This window comes from Capricornis sumatraensis, chromosome 23 (assembly GCF_032405125.1).
Source record: "Capricornis sumatraensis isolate serow.1 chromosome 23, serow.2, whole genome shotgun sequence".
Classification (NCBI taxonomy): Eukaryota; Metazoa; Chordata; class Mammalia; order Artiodactyla; family Bovidae; genus Capricornis; species Capricornis sumatraensis.
The window spans coordinates 44,078,678-44,102,388 of record NC_091091.1 but is presented as its reverse complement, the minus strand read 5'-3'; the positions used below and the strand labels follow the sequence as shown (position 1 = coordinate 44,102,388).

Here is a 23,711-nt window from a genome sequence, read left to right as displayed (position 1 = left end):
TCCCGGCAGCGCCTCCCAAGACGGTCTCTCCTCTTCCCTCCTGTGAGCGCCATGCCCAGGCCACACGCAGACCCCTCGGGGCGCACGGTGACCAGGCCCAGCTCTCTTGGAGCACAGCTATTTGACTATAAAGTGGGGAGAAGGTGGTTTGCTCTGTGCGGCTCTGAAGAGGTTGAGACCCATCACACCAGTTACCCTTCCCCCTTCCCATGACTGTCGAATCTGGGAGACGTGAGACAGCACGCGCGTGACCTAAATGCCCTCGGAGGGAGGCATTTAGGTAATACCCACACACACAGTGGGGTATTACTTAGCCATAAAGAAAGAAAGTCATTTGCAGCAGCATGCACGGACCTAGAGATCATCACCCCAAGTAAAGGAAGTCAGATGGAGAGACAAACACCAGATGATATCACTTACACATGGAATCTAAAAGAATGACAAAAATAAACAGCATGTATGTGGAAAAGCAAAGAGAAGACTAGTGAAGCCTGCTGACTTCAGGGTTCTGACTTGCTTTTAACTGCGGGACTCTGGGTTGCGTACGCCCTCTTGGCCTCAGTTTCCTATTCTGTAGAATGGGTCAAAAGAAGGTCCAGTGCCTACCCCCATGGGCTGCTGTGAGGCTTGCGTAAAACAATGCAGGCTAAGTTCTAATGTGATGCCTGGGGTGAAGAAACCACTTCAAAAATGTAGCTACCCAGACTGAGATGGGCAATAAGATATGAGCCAGGGAAGAAAGAATGAACGCAGGTCTTTCCAGTTTGCGGGGGCCGGACCCTGTCCTGTGTCTACTGGAAATGGTAGGACCAAGCTTGCTTCCTTCCTCTGGCTCTGCAACACCCAGGGACTCTGCCTGCCCCTCTGGGCCCCACCTGAGGCCTCCAAGGCTGCAAGAGCCTGGCCACCCGCAGCGATCACCTGGCCCCTCAGATGGGAGAAGCGCACACCCTTTCTGCATCCTCATTGCCTGCCCTGGAAGCTTCCGTACAGACGCAGGCTGGGCTGCAGCCAAACTCTTGCCCTTGGCAAGGGCTGGTCCCCTGCCACTGCTTTGGGCCAGGCAGATCAGAGCCCGACTGTTGAAACCGCGGGGGCCTCTTCCATCACAAGCGGACCCGGTCTCCAAGTCAACCTGGGCCTCTCGGTCAGGGTCCAAGGCTCTGCACACTAGGGGTCGTGCCGGAAGGACGTGGCTCGGCTGGGAAGCCACACACATGCAGGCAGATGCCTGGGAGCCAGGAGAGAGCCACCGCTGCTCATGGAGCTGGGACTCGCCAACGATCCCCTTAAGGGAAGTGAAAGCGCTAGTTGTTCAGTCGTGTCTGACTCTTCACGATTGCATGGACTGTAGCCTGCCAGGCTCCTCTGTCCATGGAATTCTCCAGGCAAAAATACTGGAGTGGGTTGCCATTCCCTTCTCCAGGAGATCTTCCCGACCCAGGGACCGAACCCAGGTCTCCTGCATCTGCAGGCAGATTCTTTACTGTCTGAGCCACCAGGGGAGCCCCCCTTTTAAAAGTGTGACCCCAAAACATAGGCTTAGAGGTTCCTAACTGTCTTGGTCTTAAGTCTGGACTCCAGACATCTGTCCTGCATTTAAACAGCCTCAAAACAGTGTTGGCTTTTATTTTTCCCCAGTTCCACAATAAACTACTTGGGTATGATGATTCCCTCAGCCGGGTCCAGGGTTTGAAGGACTGGCCAAGTAAAGCCAAATGTGGCCAAGAGGCAGAGGAGGGGCCAAGCTCCAGAGAAGCATCAAGCAATCCCCAGACACCGGGTGCTGGGACCTGGGCTCTCTCGGAGGGGGCCGCTGGCATCCGCTAACTCGGTCCCCCAAACATTTAAGACGAAGCTGTCCTGCAGTCCTTTGCAGGGGACACTCTCAGACCCAGGCTGCTCCCCAGGGACTCCCTGTCTGGTGGGGAAGCAGACAGGTCCACAGAAAAATATGAAAGAGCAGGACCTGGGTGACAGCAAGCGGAACCTGGTGTTCCATGCATTCTGCGTGGGGAGGGCCAGGCATGCTGGGGACGGGGCGGTAGGGAGGCGTCCCAGAGGAGGAAGCATCAAAGCTGAGGCCTGAAGGTCAAAGGGGAGGAGTGGAGGGGTCTAGACCCGGGGGCTCTCAGACTTGGTACCTTCCTGAGGACACCGAGTGCCAGATGCCACCCCAGGCACACAGGAGTCCGTCAGATGCTCAGAGGCACCCCCTCGTCCACCCCCCTTGTCCCCTACGCTCCAGGAAATGCCCAGCCAGGGTGAGAGAGAAGGGAGCTGGTGTGTGTGGGGGCGGGTGGAGGGGGTGCTGAGGGCGGGGCACGTTGAAGAGAGCCAGGGCACCGAGGACAGAACCGAGGAAAGAATGCAGCCAGCACAGGAGAAGACGACCCAGGCGCCAAAGGAAAAATTATAAAACAAGGCCGCTCTGTTGCAACACACGGCTCTGTCTGGAGCTGAGGATGCTAGGAGCCTCTGGCCCAGGACAGGCTCAGCTCCCAGCCGGCTGCAGGAGGCGGGAGCCCTCCCCGTGGAAGGGCCTCCCGAGGACCCCCTGCCACCCCGCTTCTGCCCGATGCGCCCTCCCCCGAGTCTTCCTTCCAGAGTGACAGGTACTGCACCTTCTTTAGTTTAAATTTCGTCCCGGTGGGAAGAAGAATTGGAACATGCAGCTGAAAAGATCCAATCAAAACCCTCTTCTCTTTGCCACACTGATTTTTGGAACCTAAAGAAAAAAACTGACTTGCATAAATCTAGAAACCTTAATATTTCTTTTTATACTAAATGTGGACTCGCTTTCATAGGACCAAGAACTTGTCTTTATTTCTTATTCATCCAGGAAAACAAAAAGGCATCTTGAGAAGGCCATCTGTTGGCCCAAAACATTTTTAGGGATACAGTAAACACTAGTACCCAAGTTAATTTTTCTTATTCCCCAAACACAAGAGATTTGATGTGTTTATCTTCTGTTACTGGCATAATAAAAGCCACGGCAGGTCTGGCTTGAACCTGAGTACTCCAGGCACAAAGAAGAAACCGTGGATTCCAGAAAGACAGGGAAAAGCCAGAGAGCCGCAGTCAGATAGATTTTATGCTTTATTCCTCTGCCCTCCCTTCCGATTATTCAGCACAGCCTCCCTTCAAAATGACCACTTGACCTTTCCCACAAGAGCCATTAACCTTCCATAGTCTGTCGCGTAAACAGCTTAATTTTCCGAGGGAGGCATGACAGAAGAAATTACAAAGGCAATTCCCACTCTCGGTCCAAACAGATGCCAAATGTAAATCACTCCGTTTCCAGGACGAGGACATTCTGCCCCAGTGAATCCACCACTCTGCCTCCTTGGCGGCACCTCGCAGCCCCACTCAGGTGAAGGACGGCCCCTCATCCGCGGTGACCCTCAGCTGGGCGTGGCAGCAGCTCTTCCTGCGTCCTTGGGCTGTCCCAAGGGGCAACGACCTAAGCCCAGAAGCTGCCGGCTCCTTTCTCTGATTTCTGAGCACCCAACCCACAGCCCCAGTCAGAAACCCCAGCAGCTAGCCACCCCCTCACTAGCTGCTTACTTGGAAAACACATCTTTGCCTACTACTGAATTTGTTATACAAGTACAAAGCTAAAAGAAACTGATTCCATTTTTTTTTTTTCTTTTTCAACCATACCTATTTTGACTACTATCCCTGATCTGGAAAAATAACTTTTAATAATTAAAGATAATTTTGAAGACAAAAGTTTTAACGTAAATGAGTAATAACAAAAACTTCTTAATCGTGCTGTTCGCAAGGAGTTGGTAACTTTAGGGAAGCCTACAGGACCAAGGTGGAACGTGAGTCAAGCTGGCCAGCTTCTGTGGTTTGCAGTGACCTAAACTGCAGAAGGTAAGACCAGCAAGGAACTGTGGCAGCTAATTTTATGTCAACTTGGCTGGGCCAGATATTTGGTCTAATGGTATTCTGGATGCTTCTGAGAAGATGTTTCTTGGATGACATTCACATTTAAATCAGTAGACTCAGTAAAGCAGATTGCCCTCCACAATGTGGTGGGCCTCATCCAATTAGTTGAAGGCCCAACCAAAACAAAGTCTGACCTCTCCAAACAAGAAGGAACCTGCCGGCAGATAACCTTGGCACTCAGATGGCAACTCTTCCCTAAGTCTCCAGCCTGCTGGCCTATGCAGGAAAAACCTAGCCTCCACAATCAATTTCTCTTTATATACCCATCTTCCTCAACCTATGACAGGGTTATGTTCTGATAAATGCATTACAAGCTGAAATTATCATTAACTAAAAAATGCATTTAAAAAATGCATTTAATAAGCCCAGCCTACTTTAAATGTGCTTAGAACACTTATATTAGCCTATAGTTGGGCAGAATCATCTAACACAAAGTCTATTTTATAATAAAGCACTGAATATCCCATGTAATTTATTACTGAAAGTGAAACTCAGAATGGTGGTCTGGGTACAGAATGTTCGTACGAGTACTAGCTGTTGACCCTCGTGATCATGGGGCTGCCTGGGAGCAGCCAGTGCCCAGCGTCTGCCCAGCATCACGAGAGAGGACTGCACTGCATGCGGGAAAGGACCAGAATTCAAAATTCGAAGCACAGTTTTTCTGAACGTGCGTAGCTTTCACGCCATAACCAAATCGAAAAGTTATCATCTGAACCACTGCTAAGTCAAGAACTGTCTGTATATACATCACCACACCCTGTTGGTTCTGTTTCTCTGGAGACCACTGACTAACACAAGATACAATTTTTTGCACGATAAACACACTGGAATATTTGCAGCAAGACAAAGGTCCATCTAGTCAAAGCTATGTTCTTTCCAGTAGTCATGTATGGATGTGAGTGTTGGACCATAAAGAAAGCTGAGCACCAAAGAATTGATGCTTTCAAACTGTGGTGTTGGAGAAGACTCTTGGGAGTCCCTTGGATTGTAAGGAGATCCAACCAGTCCATCCTAAAGGAGATCAGTCCTGAATATTCATTGGAAGGACTGATGCTGATGCTGAAGCTGAAGCTCCAATACTTAGGCCACTTGATGCGAAGAACTGACTCATTAGAAAAGACCCTGATGCTGAGAAAGATTGAAGGCGGGAGGAGAAGGGGACAACAGAGGATGAGATGCTTAGATGGTATCACCAACTCGATGGACATGAGTTTGAGCAAACCTCTGGGAGATAATGAAGGACAAAGAAGCCTGGTGTGCTGCAGAACGTGGGGTTGCAAAGAGCTGGACAGGACTTAGCAAATGAACAACAGCAACAAGAGACACGTATCCTCTCCTCTCTTTCTTTAAAACTCTTTCACTTGCCTATTTTAAAAGAAGCACAGCCATGAAGAAATATTTCTCTACCACAAGAAAAGCAACTCTCGGTACAAGATGAACATCAGCCGACCCTGAAGCCTGGAGATGGGCAGGAGGTCGTGGTGGGGTCTCCGCTGCACCAGAGGTGAGGGACCAGTGGCTCCACCAAGCGGCAGTGCATTTGGGAATGTGGGGCGAGTACCCTCAGATCTTCTGCTTTTTCAAGAGAATCCAGAAATCCAGTTATTTTACGTAAAGTCTTCCAATTTTTAAAACGACCTCAAAAAAGTTTAAGATCTTGTGTGGACCCAATACCTGCTCTAGAATGGAGCTGAAAAGTGATGGAGCACAGGCTCTGGGGGCGCTCCTGGCCGTCCCTGCACTGACTGATGGGGTGACCGTGGCTTAGCTCATCTCCCTATGCCTTGATATACCCATCTGTAAAATGGCAATGACGCTGCCTACAGCTCACAGTGTTGTGGTCAGAATTAAACATGGTGAACTATATAGAGTGCTTAGCAATGGCCAGCAGCCAGATAAAAAGTCCCCCTCGTGTCTACCGGAATAGCCACCCCCATTCAGCAGGCAGAGGTAGGAAGTCCCCAGTCATCAGAAGCACCTAAGCTGGGAAAGGCTTCCCCAGAGATGGGCACAGAATTCCTGCCCTGCAAGCAACGCTGGGCTCGGGTTCCACAGCACCCCTGTGACTCTAAAACCCTAGTGCTGCTTCCACGGAGGACAGAATAAACCTACACTGCTTTCTGGAAAGCAACTTGGCAACACGCACCAGGGACCTCAAAAAATACACATCGCCCAAAATGCCAGAAAGAGGCTGATCACAGCCTTACTCAAGGAGAAGATCAGAAACAGCCTAGGACAACTACAGGAGAGCCTGTAACACAATGAACAGGAATGACCTCGCTGCAGAGACGTCTACTTCTCACACAGAAGTGTTAGTCGCTCAGTTACGTCTGCCTCTTTACGACCCCATGGACTGTAGCCCTCTGGGCTCCTCTGTCCACAGGATTCTCCAGGCAAGAGTACTGGAGTGGATTGCCATCCCCTCCTCCAGGGGATCTTCCCAACCCAGGGACTGAACCTGGGGCTCCAGCATTGAGGGGGATTCTTCACCCACTGAGCCACAAGGGAAGCCCAGTTGTATGCAAAGTGCTTCACAGAATATTTGGTGAACCACTAAAGCCGCGAGACAGAATCAGGTCGAGTTAGATACTGATGCTGTGAACACACCCACGTGTAATGATTTCTGCACAGAAAACTGCTGGGAAGGACACACACCAAAATGCTGGCCGCTGTTCTCTCCTGCAGTGGGACTGAAAATGTTCTTTTCCTCTTTTTGCTTATCTGTATTCAACAGTTTTTCTTCAATGAAGATGTGTTGTTCTTTGTGATAAAAAAGGTTAAGAGAAATAATCAACACAGTGTTTTGAAAGAGACGGTGAGGCCCAGGCTGCAGACTCGGCTGACAGAATCACAAGCTGACAGGCTGCTCCTCAACCAGAGATGCGGGGCCCAGACGAGAGCACACAGGCCCTCAAGCCTATTTTCACTGCTCGGGCATCCGTCTCCTTGGCACAACGCATCAGCCCTGTGCTGTGTCCTGTGACAGTAACCGAAACTCAGGATGGCCACCCTGATCTCCAGGGGTCCCGCCCCTGCCCCAGGCCACTCCCAGCCTCGTGGTCACAGGGATGCTTGACCAATCAGCTGAAGACCAGGTCTCTGCTCAAAAATTATCAAAGACACGGATGCCGAAATGAAGGGAAAAAGCAAGAAAAGGAGAGGGAAGGAAGAAGGAGCCATACTGCGTCCACCCCATGCCCACCCTTCCCAGCTTCTCTGCTGATTCCTTAAGTCAGAGAGGCCCACGGAGCATCACCCGGAGTGGCCAGAAATGACTCCTCCGCAGCTGACTTACCCTTTTCCCAGTGAGAAGAGCACAGGGTTTTCCAGCTCCATGAGCACCTGGAAAGCTTTATTCATGTTTCGATAAGAAAAGCCTTCTCCGGCATCTGCAATTACGACACAGTTTGGGTTGGATGTGTCGATCTGATCAAATTCCGAGCGGACTCCTGAAAAGAGGGAGAGAGAAGGGTTCAATCCCTGGGTTGGGAAGATCCCCTGGAGGGCATGGCAATCCACTCCAGTATTCATGCCTGAGAAATCCCATGGACAGAGGAGCCTGGCGGGCTATAGTCCATGGGGTCGCAAAGAGTCGGACACAACTGAACGACTTAAGAATAACAACCACCAACAAAGTCTGCAAGTGACTCTGAGATGCATCAAGAAGTTAAAGATGGATAGATGGATGGAGGGATGGGAGATGTATAATGAAGAAAACATGGCAAAATGCCACTGGTAAAGTCAAGGTGAAAGGCAAACAAATGTTCCAAAGAAAATTATTTCTGCTTTGCCGTCTGTTTGAAAATCCTCATAACAAAAAGTTGGGGAGGGGGAGGTGGAATTCATCGACCTGAAAATGATTCAAGGTCTGAAAAGACAGGGACACCTGTGCAAAGCACAGACACAAGAGAACAGGCAACGAAGGGCATCTGGCTTCCCCCACAGCTTCTCGAGCTCCAACATCAGCCTGTTGGCCTCACTGATGAACGTCATCTTCAAGGGGAATGCTGAGTTTCCCTCTCATCTCTGGTAGGTCCACCCCCACCCTCTGCCCCTGCCCCGGGGAGGGGAGGATTTTCTCTCTTAAATCTTTCTGTTACTTTAAGGACCTGTTCTAAAGACACTGGCAAGGATCCCAGATCACAGAGGAAGCATTTCAAGAAAAACAGTTTCTAAAGGCTGGGCAAGTCGCCCTCGACTGGTGCCAGAGCTGTGGACTCGGCCTCCAGATCTTCAGGAGCTCTCTCCATTTCTGGGAGTCCCCTACCCCTGTCCCGGGGTAGAAAAGCGTGCTTGCCTCTGCCGCAGGTTTGTAAATAACAACGCCAAGCACAGAGGAAGGAAGCAGGAAGGCTCCGTGCAACAACAGAAAAGTGTCCTGAATTCTGAAGCATGTACTGTCTCTTCTTTTTAAATATTCAGAAGGTGCCAGGTAATACTGTTCTTTCTTCTTCATTTCAGCAAAATTCCCAGCTAAGGGTCAAAGGGACTTTGTCATTGCCTTCAGACTGATGTTAGCAAGTGAACCTGTGCCATTAGCCAGAGCTTGGGGCTGGTTTTCACAAATACGGTTCTGAAACCTACAGACCTAGCTTTGTATCTGTTCTATTTGTCTGTCTTTCTCTCTCACACACACAGACACAGACCCCAGAGGCTAAAATCTTGCCCCCCTTGACAATTTCCTGCCACCTTGCTCCATCCTGGATCACAGAAAACAGACCCAGGGTTTTCCTGCCTCCAGGGAGCCATATGGACCCTGCCTCTGACCACCACCCCACCCCACCCCGACTCCCAGGCCCAGGATGATGCCAGGATGGATGGGGCCAGGGTCCCAGCAGGGAGTCCCTGGGTTCCACCCCAAGGCCCACGGGTCTAACAAGGGCCAGGTGCTCCCTCTGTGTCCTCCCCAGCCCCCAGCTGGAGAGGGGGTGCCTTCACCTGCCCTGGGGGCCCAAGGGCGGCCTACCGTCGTGGACAAGCAGGTGTGGCCGCAGGCCTCGCTGCTTCAGGATTAGGCAGGCGGCAGGGGCCGGGGCGGTCACCTCGCTCTCGGAGACGTCGAAGCCCAGCCGTTGCAGCAGCCCCACCAGGTCCACCCGCGACTTCTGCGACTCGTTGGTGCAAAATCTCACCTTCAGCCGGGACCGTTTCAGTCTACAGGAGGGGAGACAGGCCGGGGAGGGGGCTGTCAGCAGGTGGCCCGGCCGCCCGGGGAGGGGCCTGGACGGGTACTTCTTCTCCAGGGAACAGTTCAGAGCAAGTCGGGTCTCCACAGGCCCCTGAGCTGGGCCTCAACAGCCTCGCCAGACCCTGGGGTTTCTGAGCTGGAGAAGACCCTTCTCATCCTCGCCGAGCTCGGCACACCTGAGATGCCCCAAGTTCCCACGTGACCTCTGCTTCTGCCTGGGACACGGCCATGTCCCTCTACCCGGGACACACCGCCTCTTCACACGTGCCAATCCACCCACCTCCGGGAGCCAATCGACACCTCCCCGCACCACACCACGCCGCTCAGCCTGGTGGAGGTCCCCTCCAAGCGTCCTGGCCACCCCTCCAGGCCCTCCCACCACAGTGAGCATCTCCACTGAGCATCTGAGCTGACCCCTGAGTATCCACATTTCTCCAAAATGAAAAGGCCGGGGGACCACGCCTGAGGTGTGCTGTCTCACCACCTGTCACTGTAGACAGGTCAGCCAGATGGAGTCATCGGGCGCACGGGTGAGCTAACGGGATGAGAGCCGGGGATGCCCGCAGCGTCAGCAGCTCCGACAGCCCGTCTGGGCTCACGGGAGGCCCTGTAGCTCCGCTGCACCTGGGCAGTCTCTGTGAAGGCCAAGCCACAAAAGCCGACGCCCAGAGAGAACCCAGGGAAGTGACACTGAGCCCTTCTGCTGACAGCGACTGAGCACCTACTGACTGGCACACGGACACGCCGCGGTGCCTGCAGGCGGGCTCTCTGACCCCGGAGCCCTCAGTCGGTGCGTGAGGTGGGAGACCGCACACAGGAGGGGCGCTGGGATCAGGACGAGAGGTGACGGGAAGGACCAGAGAGGTGAGGAGACAGGACGGCCAGGCAGCCTGGGCAGGTCAGGAGGCCTCCCTGGGGAGGAGACAGCTCTGGAGCTGAGACTGGAAGGGAGACAAAGGAACAAGGACCCCCAGAAGGAAGGGGGCCTTGCAACAGTCAGTGCTGCGGGCGAGGCCAGGCCCTGAGCAAGGGGGCCAGCGGGCCGGCGACCCGGCCTGGTCCGGAGCACACGGCCCTCTTTGGAGGTACCCTGTGCCGTGGCGAGGGAGCCCTCAGACTTGGCATCTGCTGAGAGCATGTCAGAGGCCATGGAAGTCACCAGGCTGCAAGTCAGGAGGTCCGAGAAACCCTAGGGAAAAGGTGAAGGGTCTGCCCAACGTCCCCTTCTCTGCCCATCTGGGTGACGCTGCCCCGCTCTGTCTCTAGGCTGCTTTTCTTTCTGACGCTAACCCGTATCTCCAATCATCTCATGCTGGGATTTGTTCAGCGTCTCTCTCCCGGACTCGCATGCTCCACGAGGTCAGGAGCGAGGTCTGATGGCTGGGCCCACGCAGGCCCCTGACAAGTGTTTGCTGAATGACTGAGTGATGGCAAGTCCAGATGACAGCTGGTGAGAGGCACCCTGCCTTAGGACCATGCCTACTGCTTCCCCTAAGGGTGCCCCGAGCCTGCACCCCCTTCACTGCACCCCATTCGGTGGTGAGGACATGCACCCCCACGTGACGGTGAGCCTCCAGACCCGCCAAGCGCCGGAGCCGACCGGTGAGACCTGGGAAGAAACGTCAGGCCCGACTGACAACAGGGTGAACAAACGCAGACGGAGAGGCTGACGATGCCGTACAACCAGCAGCCCAGGTGATTCAGTCCTTTCTTAGTATTTGTCTTTCCTAATCAGGGGGTTATGAATTATCAATTACGCTTAGTGGTTAATTGCCCTTCATAAAGACAGCTTTCGTATTTTTAAATTAGGCAGTTAATATATTGTAACTAATAGCATCACCTTGTATATTACAGACAGATCTTCCACTGATTGGCGCCTGGGATGTGCGATCCGCACCCAAGTTAATGGAGCAGTTGAGGGAAGAAGGCAGCGGGTGCCGGGGGACTAATTATTGCTAATGGATTACGATGTGACCTTCTCAGAACAGTGAGCAATCGGTGTGACGGTGAGATGACAGGACCTCGCAGCTGCTATTCCAAACACAGCTCCGATGCCCGTGACACACAGGTAAACAGCAGAACTCACTGCAGACACTGTTCTCCGCCGACACACAACGTACATTTACTGAAGACATGTTGCTTTAAAATCAAAACTACTCAAATGGAGAAAGTAACAGGGAAACCTCTACACTATCATATGTAAAACAGATAGCCAGTGGGAATTTGCTGTATGACCCAGGGAACTCACACCGGGGCTCTGTGACCACCTAGAGGAGTGGGGTGGGATGGGAGGTGGGAGGGAGGTGAAAGCGGGAGGGGCCATATGTACACCTGTGGCTGATTCACGTTGTTGTATGGCAGAAACCAACACAATATTGTATAGTAATTATCCTCCAGTTAAAAATAAAATAAAATTACTAGTTTTAGGACTGAATCAGCCCCTGGACAGCGGTGGGAAATGCTCGGGGAAGGCCCCTCACTGCAGGTCTGTCCATTCATGTCCCTGACCACACCCTCTTTTCACTTTCTGGCATGAGTCCCAGGTCGTCTCTTCATTTTTCTTAATTACTAAAAGTAAAGAAAGTACTGGTTGGATGGATGCGTGCATGCTCGGTCCTGTCTGACTCTTTGCAACGCTTCAGACTGTAGCCTGCCAGGCTCCTCTGTCCATGGGATTCTCCAGGCAAGAAGACTGGCATGGGTTGTCATTTTCTCCTCCAGGGGATCTTCCCGACCCAGGGATTGAACCGTCATCTCCTGTGTTATCTGCATTGTAGGTGGATTTTTTTTTTTTTTTTTTACCACTGAACCATCAAGGAAGCCCTAGAGTATTATTCATTTTTATTATTAAAAATAGTAAAGGATGAATACATTACATTCAGCCTTGCCCTGGGGGTCAGTATCTGTGATCTGATGTCATCCTTATCCCTTGAGGGCAGAGCCCTCTTTGGACACCCTGTGTCCCTCACATATACTCCCCGGGCCAGGAGCCTGGAGCGCACAAGGCGCTAAGCACCTGCCAAATTGAGTCTGCGAGCTATGGAGACAAAAACCAGGAGCCCGTCCCAGGGATGAGAAAATAGGAGCTCCGGGAGGCAGAGGCCTGAGAATGTCACACAGCATATAAGCTGCGGTGTCCCGCCCCTCATCTCATAGGCTGACCCCCTCGGGAGATAAATGAAGGTTAGGAGAGGATGAAAGGGTGGGGCCAGGACAGGACAGGATCACAGCCAGAGACGACAGGGATCCCTCTGCAACCACAGAGAGGAGGCCACGTCAGGGCACAGTCGAAGGGAGCCACCTAGCAAGCCGGGAAGAGGGCTCCCCCCAAAAAACCCACCCTAGGGCACCTCAATCTCGGATGCCCAGACTTCAGGACTAGGGGCAGATAAACCTCTGTCACTGAGCCCCCCAGGCTTGTGGTACTCTGTTCCGGCAGACTAAGACAGCGGAGGAGCCAAAGCCTTTGTGTCTCTTGGAGGGGCTGCTGCTTAATATCAGATTCAGCCTTGGAAGGCCTGGAACACACAAACCCAATGTCAGGAGAGCAGGAGCCAGGCGTGGCTTCAGGGCCGCGGCAGAGCCTGCCATGGGCCTCCCAAGGGCAGCGAGCCCCAGAGTCATCGGCATCGGGCTGGGCGCGGCTCCAGGACAAGCCAGGCCATCCCCGTCCCCCAACACCCCAGAACCCCGGGGAGAGAGGGCCTACCGCAGGGCCCTGGCAGCCAGAGCGGGGCTCCGGCCGGACGTCCCCTCTGAGACCACAGCCACGTTCTCAGTCTGCTTCCAGACTGCCTCCCGGGACCCCGCCTGGAGTGGGTGGGGACTTGCCCCTACTTCCCGTGGGCGCACCGGCTCTTTGAACTGACCTTTACCTCCTCCCAGAGGCCAGGACAAGCTCTGAGTGACAGCGTCGCCTGATGCCATTACCCATCATCACATGAGCGGGTCCCTTGCAAATCACCTTGGACCTCACACATCTGCTAGCTGTTGGCATCTGCCAGGGGCGCTCACCCGAAAATAATGGAAACCCTCTCATTGTCGCTCGAGAGCAGGTAGAGCGCTGGGACGATTACTGGACATCCTGGCTGACCTTGGCACAGCTCCACCACCTAGTGCCCTCTGGGCTCACCACAGAGGAGCTGGACAGCGGCAATGAGGCTGCCCTGGGGAAGGCCCCTCGGAGCTCCGTCCCCAACCCACCCCAGCCACCTCTCACCTTCATCTGACCCCGAAGGCCCTCGCATCACCCTGAGTCTTTGCCGTCACCCATCCCCTATGGCAAATCCTACACATCCTTCAAGGCCTGGTTTGTATGTCCCTTCCTCCAGGAAGGCCCCCCAGACTTCTGTCCCCTCCTAGGCAGAGTCTGTCCCACTTGGCTTTCACAGCTCTTGAAACACGGCACTGCTTTTCTGTGAGAAGCACTTAAGTGATCCAAATTCTAATGGAACCAAGTCATTCTAGCACCCAGAGAACCTCGGGAGGGCTCACTGCCAATCCTGCCCGTGGGGAGAATTGCTTCAGTGTCTGTTAGGGTTAGAGTTAGGGCTGGAGTTGGGGTTAGGGTTAGGGAAAGCAGAGCGGACCCTCGTGAGTCCAGATGGGTAGACAGTAGGAGGGGCCTTTGCACAGCGATGACGCAGGGCAACTTTTGCCTTCCTGCAGCCGCAGGACAAATGCATATGAAAGATGCTCTAATCCTGAGCGGGAGGCCAGGAGGTCAAGGAGCGACCTGGAGGTGCTCCAGGGCCTGATGACTAGGGCTGTGGCACCTCCACAGGCTATTTCTTCTCCCTGGAGCTCAGTTTCCTCATCCGGAAGATGGGATGATAACAGCCTCACATGCTGAAGCTCCAGGAAGATCTTCGAGGTGCCGGCTTGGGCCTGGCCCATGGTCAGAGCTCACTCAGCGTGTGTGGAGAACATCAGCCAGTAAGTGGCCAGCAGACAGGCTCCCCGATCTCGTTCCCTGCCTCCCCTCCCCGCCCCCATTGCCCAGAGCAGGCAGGGCCCACCCCCACCACGCTCCAGCCACCCCATCACCAAGCAGAGAGGGCCCCGCTGCTGGCAGGCCCTCCCATCCGCTGCTCCTACACCTGGGCCTCCCAGGAGCATGGGCTGGGTCCTACTGACAGGGGTGGGAGGGAAATGGGTCGGGGTCTGGAAGGCTAGGCTAATAGTGACTCCAAACCTTATTCCCACCCCGAGTAGAGGGACCCCTCACAGGATGGTGAAGGAGAGGAGGCCTCAAGCTGGGTGGGCTCCTGGGTGCGTAGGGAAGGCTGAAGGCTGACAGGTCGAACTTGAAGCGACAAACGATGGTAGGGGATGGTGACTTCTCCCGACCACAGAGAAAGCAGGGTCCATGTCCTTTAATTTACGTGCCCCTGGGCTGGTCTTCATGGAACAACAGACTGGTTCCAATCGAGAAAGGAGTACATCAAGGCTGTATATTGTCACCCTGCTTATTTAACTTACATGCAGAGTACATCATGAGAAACGCTGGGCTGGACGAAGTACAAGCTAGAATCAAGATTGCTGAGAGAAATATCAATAACCTCAGATATGCGGATGACACCACCCTTTTGGCAGAAAGCGAAGAACTAAACAGCCTCTTGATGAAAGTGAAAGAGGAGAGTGAAAAAGTTGGTTTAAAGCCCAACATTCAGAAAACGAAGATCGTGGCATCCAGTCCCATCACTTCATGGCAAATAGATGGGGAAACAGTGGAAACAGTGGCTGACTTTATTTTTGGGGGCTCCAAAATCACTGCAGATGGTGACTGCAGTCATGAAATTAAAAAACGCTTACTCCTTGGAAGGAAAGTTATGACCAACCTAGACAGCATATTAAAAAGCAGAGACATTAGTCAACAGAGGTCCGCCAAGTCAAGGCCATGGTTTTTCCAGTAGTCATGTATGGATGTGAGAGTTGGACTACAAAGAAAGTTGAGTGCCGAAGAATTGATGCTTTTGAACTGTGGTGTTGGAGAAGACTCTTGAGAGTCCCTTGGACTGCAAGGAGATCCAACCAGTCCATCCTAAAGGAGATCAGTCCTGAGTGTTCATTGGAAAGACTGATGTTGAAGCTGAAACTCCAATACTTTGGCCACCTGATGCGAAGAGCTGACTCATTTGAAAAGACCCTGATGCTGGGAAAGATTGAGGGCAGGAGGAGAAGGGGACGACAGAGGATGAGATGGTTGGATGGCATCACCGACTCAATGGACATGGGTTTGGGTGGTCACCAGGAGTTGGTGATGGACAGGGAGGCCTAGCGTTAGTTCATGGGGTCACAAAAAGTCGGACACGACTGAGCAGCTGAACTGAACTGAACTGTGCTGGTCTTCACAAGAGCTGTGTGAGGTCCACCAGCCCACCCTAGGCTGAAGTCTCTACCGGGGACCATCTCCACGTCCAGCGGCCTGGAGCGCTGACCTGAGACGGGAGAAACACGCCAGGAGGGGTGGAAGGAGGGGAGGGGAAGAGCATGTTCCCCACATTCCCGCCTCCCTGACCCACACTGCCTGCTCTGCGCCCCTACCCCAGGGGCCACAACTCAACTCTCCCCCACTACCTGGTGGAAACAAGCCCCTCTTTCCATCAAAAATGGCCACGGCTGCAGATAAATGAATCTCTGTAGTTCAGGTTTCCAAGAGAAGGAAAGGACATCTGCAACACCCTGGGGGGCAGTCATTATGAACTGAAACCCGGGCAGCAGCGCCCAGTGAAGATCCTCAGAGAACAGGAGTCCTGGTTGCCCCATCTCTCGGCCTCCAGATCTTTGTTACATGGCGGGGCTCCACGGCAGCGCCAGCCACTGTCTGACGTTGAGATCGGTGGCTGCTTCACTTTCGGAAAGCCACGGAGACAGACCGCACACATTGGGAAAACTGAAACATGCAAAGAGCCTATTTGTTCTAAGGACTCGCTATTTTATCATAGGGTCACATGGGAGCCCAGGTGCAGAGCAGGGGCAGTCCTGCAGCGAGAAATACCGTCATTTAAAAAAAAAAGAAAGGAAAGGAGGGAGGTGGTGGGGAGAGGGAGAAAGAAAGAGAAAGAATGAGGGAGGGAAGAAGGAAGGAAGAAGGAGGAAAAAAAAGAAAAATCATTCTTGCACACCAAGGGGCAGCCACATTGATTCTGGGAGGAACCCGGCCCAGCTCCCCGTGTGCCCAGATGAACGGGCATCAGCTCGGGGTCAGGGAGCTGCCCTCTAGCTGCAGCGTGGACAGAAGGGCTTTTGCCACTTGAGAAGGGGGTCTGGCTTCCCAGCTGAGGTCCTGGGCCAGGCATCCCTGGGCCAGCCTCGGGGGTCTGAAATCCCAGCCGGGAAATGGGGTAGCACCCAGCCTCCCAGCTCTTCGGCGGGGAGGGGCACAGTGGGCCCAAGAGGAGCCCTAGCGCGTGCTGACATCACCAGGGGATGGGACACAGGGCTGCCGAAAGCCTCTGCCAGAAGCACCAGGGCCTGCTGCACCTCCTGCTTCTTCCCACCAGAGCAGAGCTTTCGGCCAGCCTGCGACAGCCCGCTGCGGGGTCCCGGGAGGCCCCTGCCCACTCTCCACCTGGCCCTCTGCTGGGCACAGTGTGTCGTCAAGAGTGCAGGCAAGAAACAGGAGTCCAAAGGCTGGACGGAGAGGAGAGAGAACGCAGGCGGTGACGCACGCAGGTGTCCCTGGCTGAGCCTCAGGGTGGGCCAGCCAGCCAGCGACCTCAGGGGACAGCGGAGGAGGGGGAGACAGTCAAACAGAAATGTCGGGCAGGCCCAGAGCCAGGGCCCTTGCGAAACGTGGGCACACCTTCCCCGCCCGGGGCCAACCCCCACTGCCATCCAGTGAGCTCTCGCTCTGACTTGCCTGAGCCTCTGAGCTCTGATCAGAGAGTCACACCGAGCGAGCTCACAGCATCGCTTTACTAGTTAGATAAACGAAATTTAGAATCAGATGCGCGGGAACCCACAAACCAGAGGAGACTTGGAGACTGTCCAGCCTAGTGGTCCCTCTCACAGAGTGGGAGACTGAGGCCCAGAGGGACACGAGGCGCTTTTTAAAGGACACGTTTTCAGGAGCCAAGGGGTCTGTGGACCACTCCCCAGCCTTGCAAGGTTAGCTGGCAGTCAGTTCTCCCCTGATGTGGTCACTGGCTGGTCACGGGCTGGGCACTGCAGGGGACAGAGACCAGGTATTCTTGGGGTAAGGGGGCCTCAGCTCGGGAAGCAGACACACCCACAGCACCTCCACCACCCTGTCCCTGTGTGAGACCAAGGCTTATCACTTAACCCTCTCCAACCTCAGTTTCCACTTCTGTAAAATGGGGCATTGGCAGAAGCTACTTGACAGGACTGTTATGAAGCATGTTGCAAATGCTCCGTGAATGACGATGGTGGTAACAACGACAACCACACCTCTGGCAGGCCCAGGGCTGGGTGCTGGGGACATTCAGGCCCTCAAGGCAGGCAACTGAATGGGAAGCCAGATGCTCAGGGCACCTGGGACAGCAGATGAGCTGGGACAACTGATAAGAAAGAAGGCATAGTTCAACCAGCGAAGGGAGCCGGGGGGTGGGTGCGTGGGGAACCGAGGCTGGCTGTCCTGCCAGATGTCCCCAGGACATCCAGGATATACAGCCCCAAGGGCAGTTACAACAGCTTCCAGGAGATGAAACGGACGCAAAGAAAGCCTAACGAACTTGCCGGAGACCACATTACAGCCACAGTGCTGGGCTGGGACTTGGACCCACGTCCCTGCCTGTCAGAGAGAACTCCTACCTTCTGGGGGGTGGGGAGTGCGGCACCTGCCCCAGCAGGGGTGCTGACCCCCACTCTCTGAGCAAGTCCCAGCCCCGCCGCCCTCCATTCAGGCACTGAGTGGGACTGTTCACAAGAAGGAGGCACTTCTGGCTTGTGAAGATTAAACTGTAGACGTTATGCAACAAGCACTGGGCCTGGGAGAGAGCCACTGTGCACTCGCCCCCTCCCGGGCCCCCAGCTCTGAAGTCAGCCCCTGACAGCAGCAGCATGGCGGGGCATTCTGGACAAACGCCCCTTGTCCAAGGTCCAGGCTGACTCAGCAGAGCTGTTTCTGGCGTAAATGAACTCAGAACAAGTGGCCTGTCCCCTCTGAGAGCCTCAAGAGCCCCTCCAGCAGGCACTGGGCCACACCTGGGGGATGGGGCGAGGGGACACAGGGAGCCACTTCCAGTTGGCTGTGTCCACGGGGTCTGATGGAGCGAGGTGGGGGCGGTGCTGACCATCAAGGAAGCCGAGCTTCAGACAAGCCCCCTGGCCCCTCGGGCCCTAAGGCCTGAGGGGTGGGGCCTGACTTTCATAGGGTCACAGGGCTTGTGTGCGCATTTGGAAGCAGCGGCCGCGGGTCTGTGAGTCCCGGGTGGCAATTGCTTTATGAGGTTGCTCGGCCAAGGCGGGCCCTGCTTCCTTCCGCTGCCGCGAAAAGGCTGGGCCAAGGGGGCCCCCGCAGCTGCACTTTAGTGCCCGAGACAGGATGCAGTAAATGCCCCCCTCCCTGCCTTTCACATGCAGATGCCTCCGGGGCTCCCTTTGTGCGAGGCAGCCCCCGCTGTGCCACGCCCTGCCTCTGAATGGCTCCCCTTGGGGAGCCCAACTGCCCAAGGATGGACTCCAATAAAGGGCCTGCTGGGGGGACCCAGGCCAGTTACAGATGTCCCGGGACCACGCCCACCACAAGCCCCGGGGCACTAATCGGGCCCCACCTGGCCTACCCAGCGGCTCCAGGAGGCCTGGACCTCCTGCTCTCCCATCTGGGACACGACTGGCCCAGAGGACAGGTCCAGAGGCTGGCTTACACGTCACCGGTTCCACGTGGCCAGGCTCCCCGACCTCGGCTCCCATTTCCGCAGCGGTTCAGTCTCTCTCCCTCTGACACTCGCCTTTTGGGTGCTGTTTACGCTGCTCTCCCCAGACTGGACGGTCAGCCTCCCTGGGGGCAGGGACTTCCATCTGCCCCACTCACTGCCCCTGGCCCAGTGCCTCCAGCTGTGTCTCTAGCATGAAAGAATGTGACAGTGAAAATGTGGGTCGCTCAGTTGCTCCGTTGTGACCCCGTGGGCTGTCCACCAGGCTCCTCTGTCCATGGAATTCTCCAGGCAAGAATACTGGAGTGGGTAGCCTTTCCCTTCTCTAGGGGATTTTTCCCATCCCAGGGATCGAACCTGGGTTTCCTGCATTGCAGGCAGATTCTTTACCATCTGAGTCACCGGGGAAGCCTAGTATAAAGAAAAGTGAGAAGTGAAAGTCGCTCAGTTGTGTCTGACTCTTTGAGACCCCATGGATAGTCCATGGAATTCTCCAGGCCAGAATACTGCAGTGGGTAGCCTTTCCCTTCTCCAGGGGAATCTTCCCAAGCCAGGGATCAAACCCACATCTCCGACATTGCAGGCGGATTCTTCACCAGCTGAGCCATCAAAAGCACTTGACAAACATGTGAACGAAAAAATGAACAAGTGCATCTTTGATGAGAAGCCGTGAAGTACTGCAGGAAAAACTGGGGCTTGGAGCCGGGTGGACGGGCTTCGGGGGTGCAGAGGACGCAGTCCCGGTTCAATGACTTTTCCCATTTGTGCCAGTTTCTGAAACTCTCTGAGCCTCAGGCTCTGCTTGGAAACGTGCTGGTTGTGAAGGTAGCTTGTGCGATCAAACATCTACCTGGGACATAGCAGGCCTCCCGACCATCACTGGTGATGCTATTATTGTGGTCCATACTGTCTTAAAAGGACTTCCCCGGTGGCTCAGTGGTAAAGAATCTGCCTGCCAAGGCAGAAGACTCGGGTTCCATCCCATGGCAACCCACTCCAGTATTCTTGCCTGGAGAATCTCATGGACAGAGGAGCCTGGCAGGCTAAAGTCCATAGGGATGCAAAGAGTCGGACACGACTTAGCGATTAAACAACAACAGCATCGTAAAAAGCAAAGCTGATATTCCCCATGTGCTCTGTATCCCCCAAAAGGTGGGGATTTTTTCAAAAGCTGGGGACACCTGTCACCACGGACAGCTAGGAAGAGGAGTAGCGAGTCGCCTCCCCCACGCCGGGGTTTCCAGAGCAGAAGGTGCGGTTTGGGCACCCATGGCGATAGGGAGCCATCTTGGAAGCAAACACCCCCCCAGGGTCCCGGGGACCCCATCATCGCTGCGGCTCTGCTCTCACCCCAGGGACTTCCTCTGAGCTCCCCGCGACTTCAAAGCCAGCCTCGCATATCAAGGAGCCCAGAGAGGGCAGGGTGTGGCTGCAAAACAATTACAAAAAGTGATGCAAGCCCAGGAGTCTCCACCGAGGCCAGCAAGGTAGGGCCCGCCAAGCTTATTCCTGGCTCAGCCACTATGAGAGGGCAAGAGTGTCCCAAAGTCTGACATCCCTAGGGACACTCCAGGAGCAGGCAGGTTTTACTGGGGAGGGGATCCACACACATTCGCTGCCAGGAGGGTCTGGACACGGGGCTCCGGCGGCACCCACAGGAGGGCGGGGGCCACTCCCTTGGGCCTGAATGTGATCAGTTGGCCATGGGAGGCCTGGGTCTGAGTGGAGGGGCCTAGTCTTTAGAGAGAAAAGGATCTTGAGCCAGAGGGTGCTGCAGTGTGGGGGGGGGGGGGGGGCGGGGGGGAGCGGTTCTGTGGATGCTGGGCTGCTAACGGGCTGGTCAGGGGAAAATCCACCCAAAGTCTATGTAACTGGGAGCATGGGGGTGAGGTGAGCAGAGGGGGAGAAGAGGCCACACAGGTCCCTTGGCAAGGCCCTGGTGGGTGGGGAAGAGTTGTGCGGACGTGGTGTGGTCCTATGCCAGGGAGCCCCAGGGTGGTTCAGATCTCCAGGCCTCCTTCTCCAGGCCCCTGGGCAGCATGATGGTCAATCACCGGAAACAATCCCGAGCTCGATGGGGAAGGCACTTCTCCCCTCTCAGCTGGGATGCATTTGAGGACTATTCGTACAGCCTGCTATTATCTGGCTGCTAGACTGATACAGTGTCGCTGCTACCAGAGACCCTCCAGTTAGATGAATCAGTTGAGTTAAAGCAGACCAAGATGAGGCTTCCCTGGTGGCTCAGACGGCGAAGCGTCCGCCTGCAACGTGGGAGACCCGGGTTCGATCCCTGGGTCGAGAAGATACCCTGGAGAAGGAAATGGCAACCCCCTCCGGTACCCTTGCCTGGAAAATCCCATGAACGGAGGAGCCTGGCAGGCTACAGTCCACGGGGTCACAAAGAGTCAGACACAACTGAGCAACTTCACTTTTCCTTTCCATTAAGACAAAAGGTGTCCCGAGGGTCTGTCAGGGGGGACACCAGTCCAAACCCTCTGTGGTTAATGGAGCAGGGATCAACCCCCTAGAGTCACACCCGGAGGTGTGGGCAGACTGTGGGACAGCCTGTCGGGGGAGCATCACCCAGGGAAGCTGCTAGAGAGAAGACCCCCGCCCTTTTTCAATACCTGTGTCTCCCTCAAAGGACTCTACGCTCAGGTCCAGCACAGAGGGTAGGAGTGGGGCGGACCTACATTCTCATGGTCCCAGGGCTATCCCAGCGGAGACCTGGTGAGCCCTGGGCTGCAGTGGCTTCGGCTGACGAAGGGAGATAACAGCCGCCTCCCAGCAGCAGGGTACGAGCGACACGGATACCCAGCACAGAGGAAGTGCTCCCTGAGGGATCCCTAGAGCCACACTGGCCCAGGAAGGGTGCACCCCAGACCCATGCTACTGACTGGAAAGCAAGGGCTCATAATCAGCCCGACCTCCTCCAAGGCCATTGCTGAAGCTACTCTGTGCTTCTCCGCAGAAGGTGGACGGATGGGACTGAGGTTCTGTCCATATCCTTGACCTCCTTTACGACTCCGGTTTCTAGAAGCAAAAATGACCTTGCGAAGATGCCAAGGACTCACAAACCCATGTGTTTGTAAGGAACGGAGCCACGGGGACGCTCACATATACCACTTTGGGAAATGACCCAACAGCATCTTCTAGTGACGATTATAGGCCTATCTTAGGATCGGCAAGTCCACCCCTGGGTCTGTGCCCAGCAGAAACGCAACCATGCATTCACCAAAGACATGTTCTAGAATGTTTGTGGCAGCGCTACTGAAAATAACTGAAAATGGGTAACTACACCCCCCTCAGGAGAAGAGATGAGTATTTTACTTTAACGTAAAGATGCTTTTAAGTGGCCCTAATTTTAAAATAATTAAAAGCACATACAACAGGAATCCCTATATGAACGTGGGAAGTGAGATTTACATGGCACACTCCTGGGGTCTATCGTGAGCCAGGCTCTGCGTCAAGAGCCAGCATGGCACCTGCCTGCACGCCCCGCTGGCCCCTCTCCATCTCATCAGGTGCTGCAGTCCCAACACCAGAGCTGTTCTTCACTTCAGCTTCTCCCTGGACCCCACGATATCCCATACATCGGCTGGTCCCATTGGTCCTGCTCCCCACAATATCCCATACATCCAGTGGGCCAAGGTCCCATTGGCCCTGCTCCCAAAAGGTCTCGTGAGTTCCCCTCCTTTTCTTCCTCTCCACCCACTAGCCCACGCCCCTCCGTGTCTCCCTGGACCACACAGGGATCTCACAGCTGGCGGCTCTCCTGTTTCCTCTGGAGCCTTGCCGTCTGCCCCACTGACAGCTGTTTCTGTGCTTTGCAGGCAGAGATCTTCTTAAAAGAGCTGGTGAGAGTGGGGGTAGGGAAATGCAGCATTTTTTCCAGCTTTACTGAGACAAAATTCAGAAACTACTCCTTTTTTGGTATCCTGAACAGGAAAATACATCCACATGGTTCAAAAACATGTAAAAATGTTTATATACCAAGTTAGCCAGGGAAGAGTCTTGTTCCCACGCCTTCCTGCAGCCACCGCAGCTCTTCACACAGTGAAGTTCTTCCCTCCAGCTTCCTTATGCAAACATACTAGCAGGCATACATGCTTGCATTTCTACCTTTCCCACCCAAAGGACAGCACAGAGCACGTCCCGTCTACACGGGACGCCTATACGGCAGGGGTGCTCATTCGTTTTTATACAGCACAGAACTTCACTGATAGACTGAGACTGTAACACTCCCCTTGTGATGGACAGTTGAGATGCTTCTAGTCTTTGGCTCTCTCACAGGCACTGCCACAAACGCCCTCCCACCCAGGTCATTTCTCACAGATCAGGCAGATGCTGATAGATAACGCCAAATGCGTCTTCCATAAGCAATGAAAGATAAGAGTCTAGATTTGGGGGCAGAGCTAGAAAGTTCCTCTCCCACTCCAAGATTTCAAAGGGGATCTGCTGTTTTCATTTGGTACTTTGCATAAAACTAAACTGTTAGTTGCTCAGTCGTGTCCAACTCTTTGCAACCCCATGGCCTGTAGCCTGCCAGGATCTGCGTGTAGTCTGCCAGGCAAGAATATCAGCATGGGTTGCCATTTCCTTCTCCAGGGTATCGTCCTGACCCAGGGATTAAAGCCGGGTCTCCTGCACTCCAGGCAGATTCTTCACCATCTAAGCCACCAGGGAACCTGGTACTTATATACGTTCACTTTTTATATTTTTAATTTCTT

General features: G+C 54.4%; 1 protein-coding gene across 2 annotated transcripts in view; it reads right to left on the bottom strand.

Moving 5' to 3' along the window:
• LHPP (phospholysine phosphohistidine inorganic pyrophosphate phosphatase) overlaps positions 1 to 23,711 on the bottom strand; it is a 126,260-nt gene that overhangs the window by 100,625 nt on the left and 1,924 nt on the right. For both annotated transcript variants that reach the window (XM_068961621.1, XM_068961622.1), the window contains exons 2-3: positions 8,921 to 9,108; positions 7,250 to 7,403 (exon numbers count right to left, since the gene is read on the bottom strand). In XM_068961621.1, the coding sequence (XP_068817722.1) occupies positions 7,250 to 7,403; positions 8,921 to 9,108 (342 nt within the window). The remainder of the gene's footprint in view (positions 1 to 7,249; positions 7,404 to 8,920; positions 9,109 to 23,711) is intronic.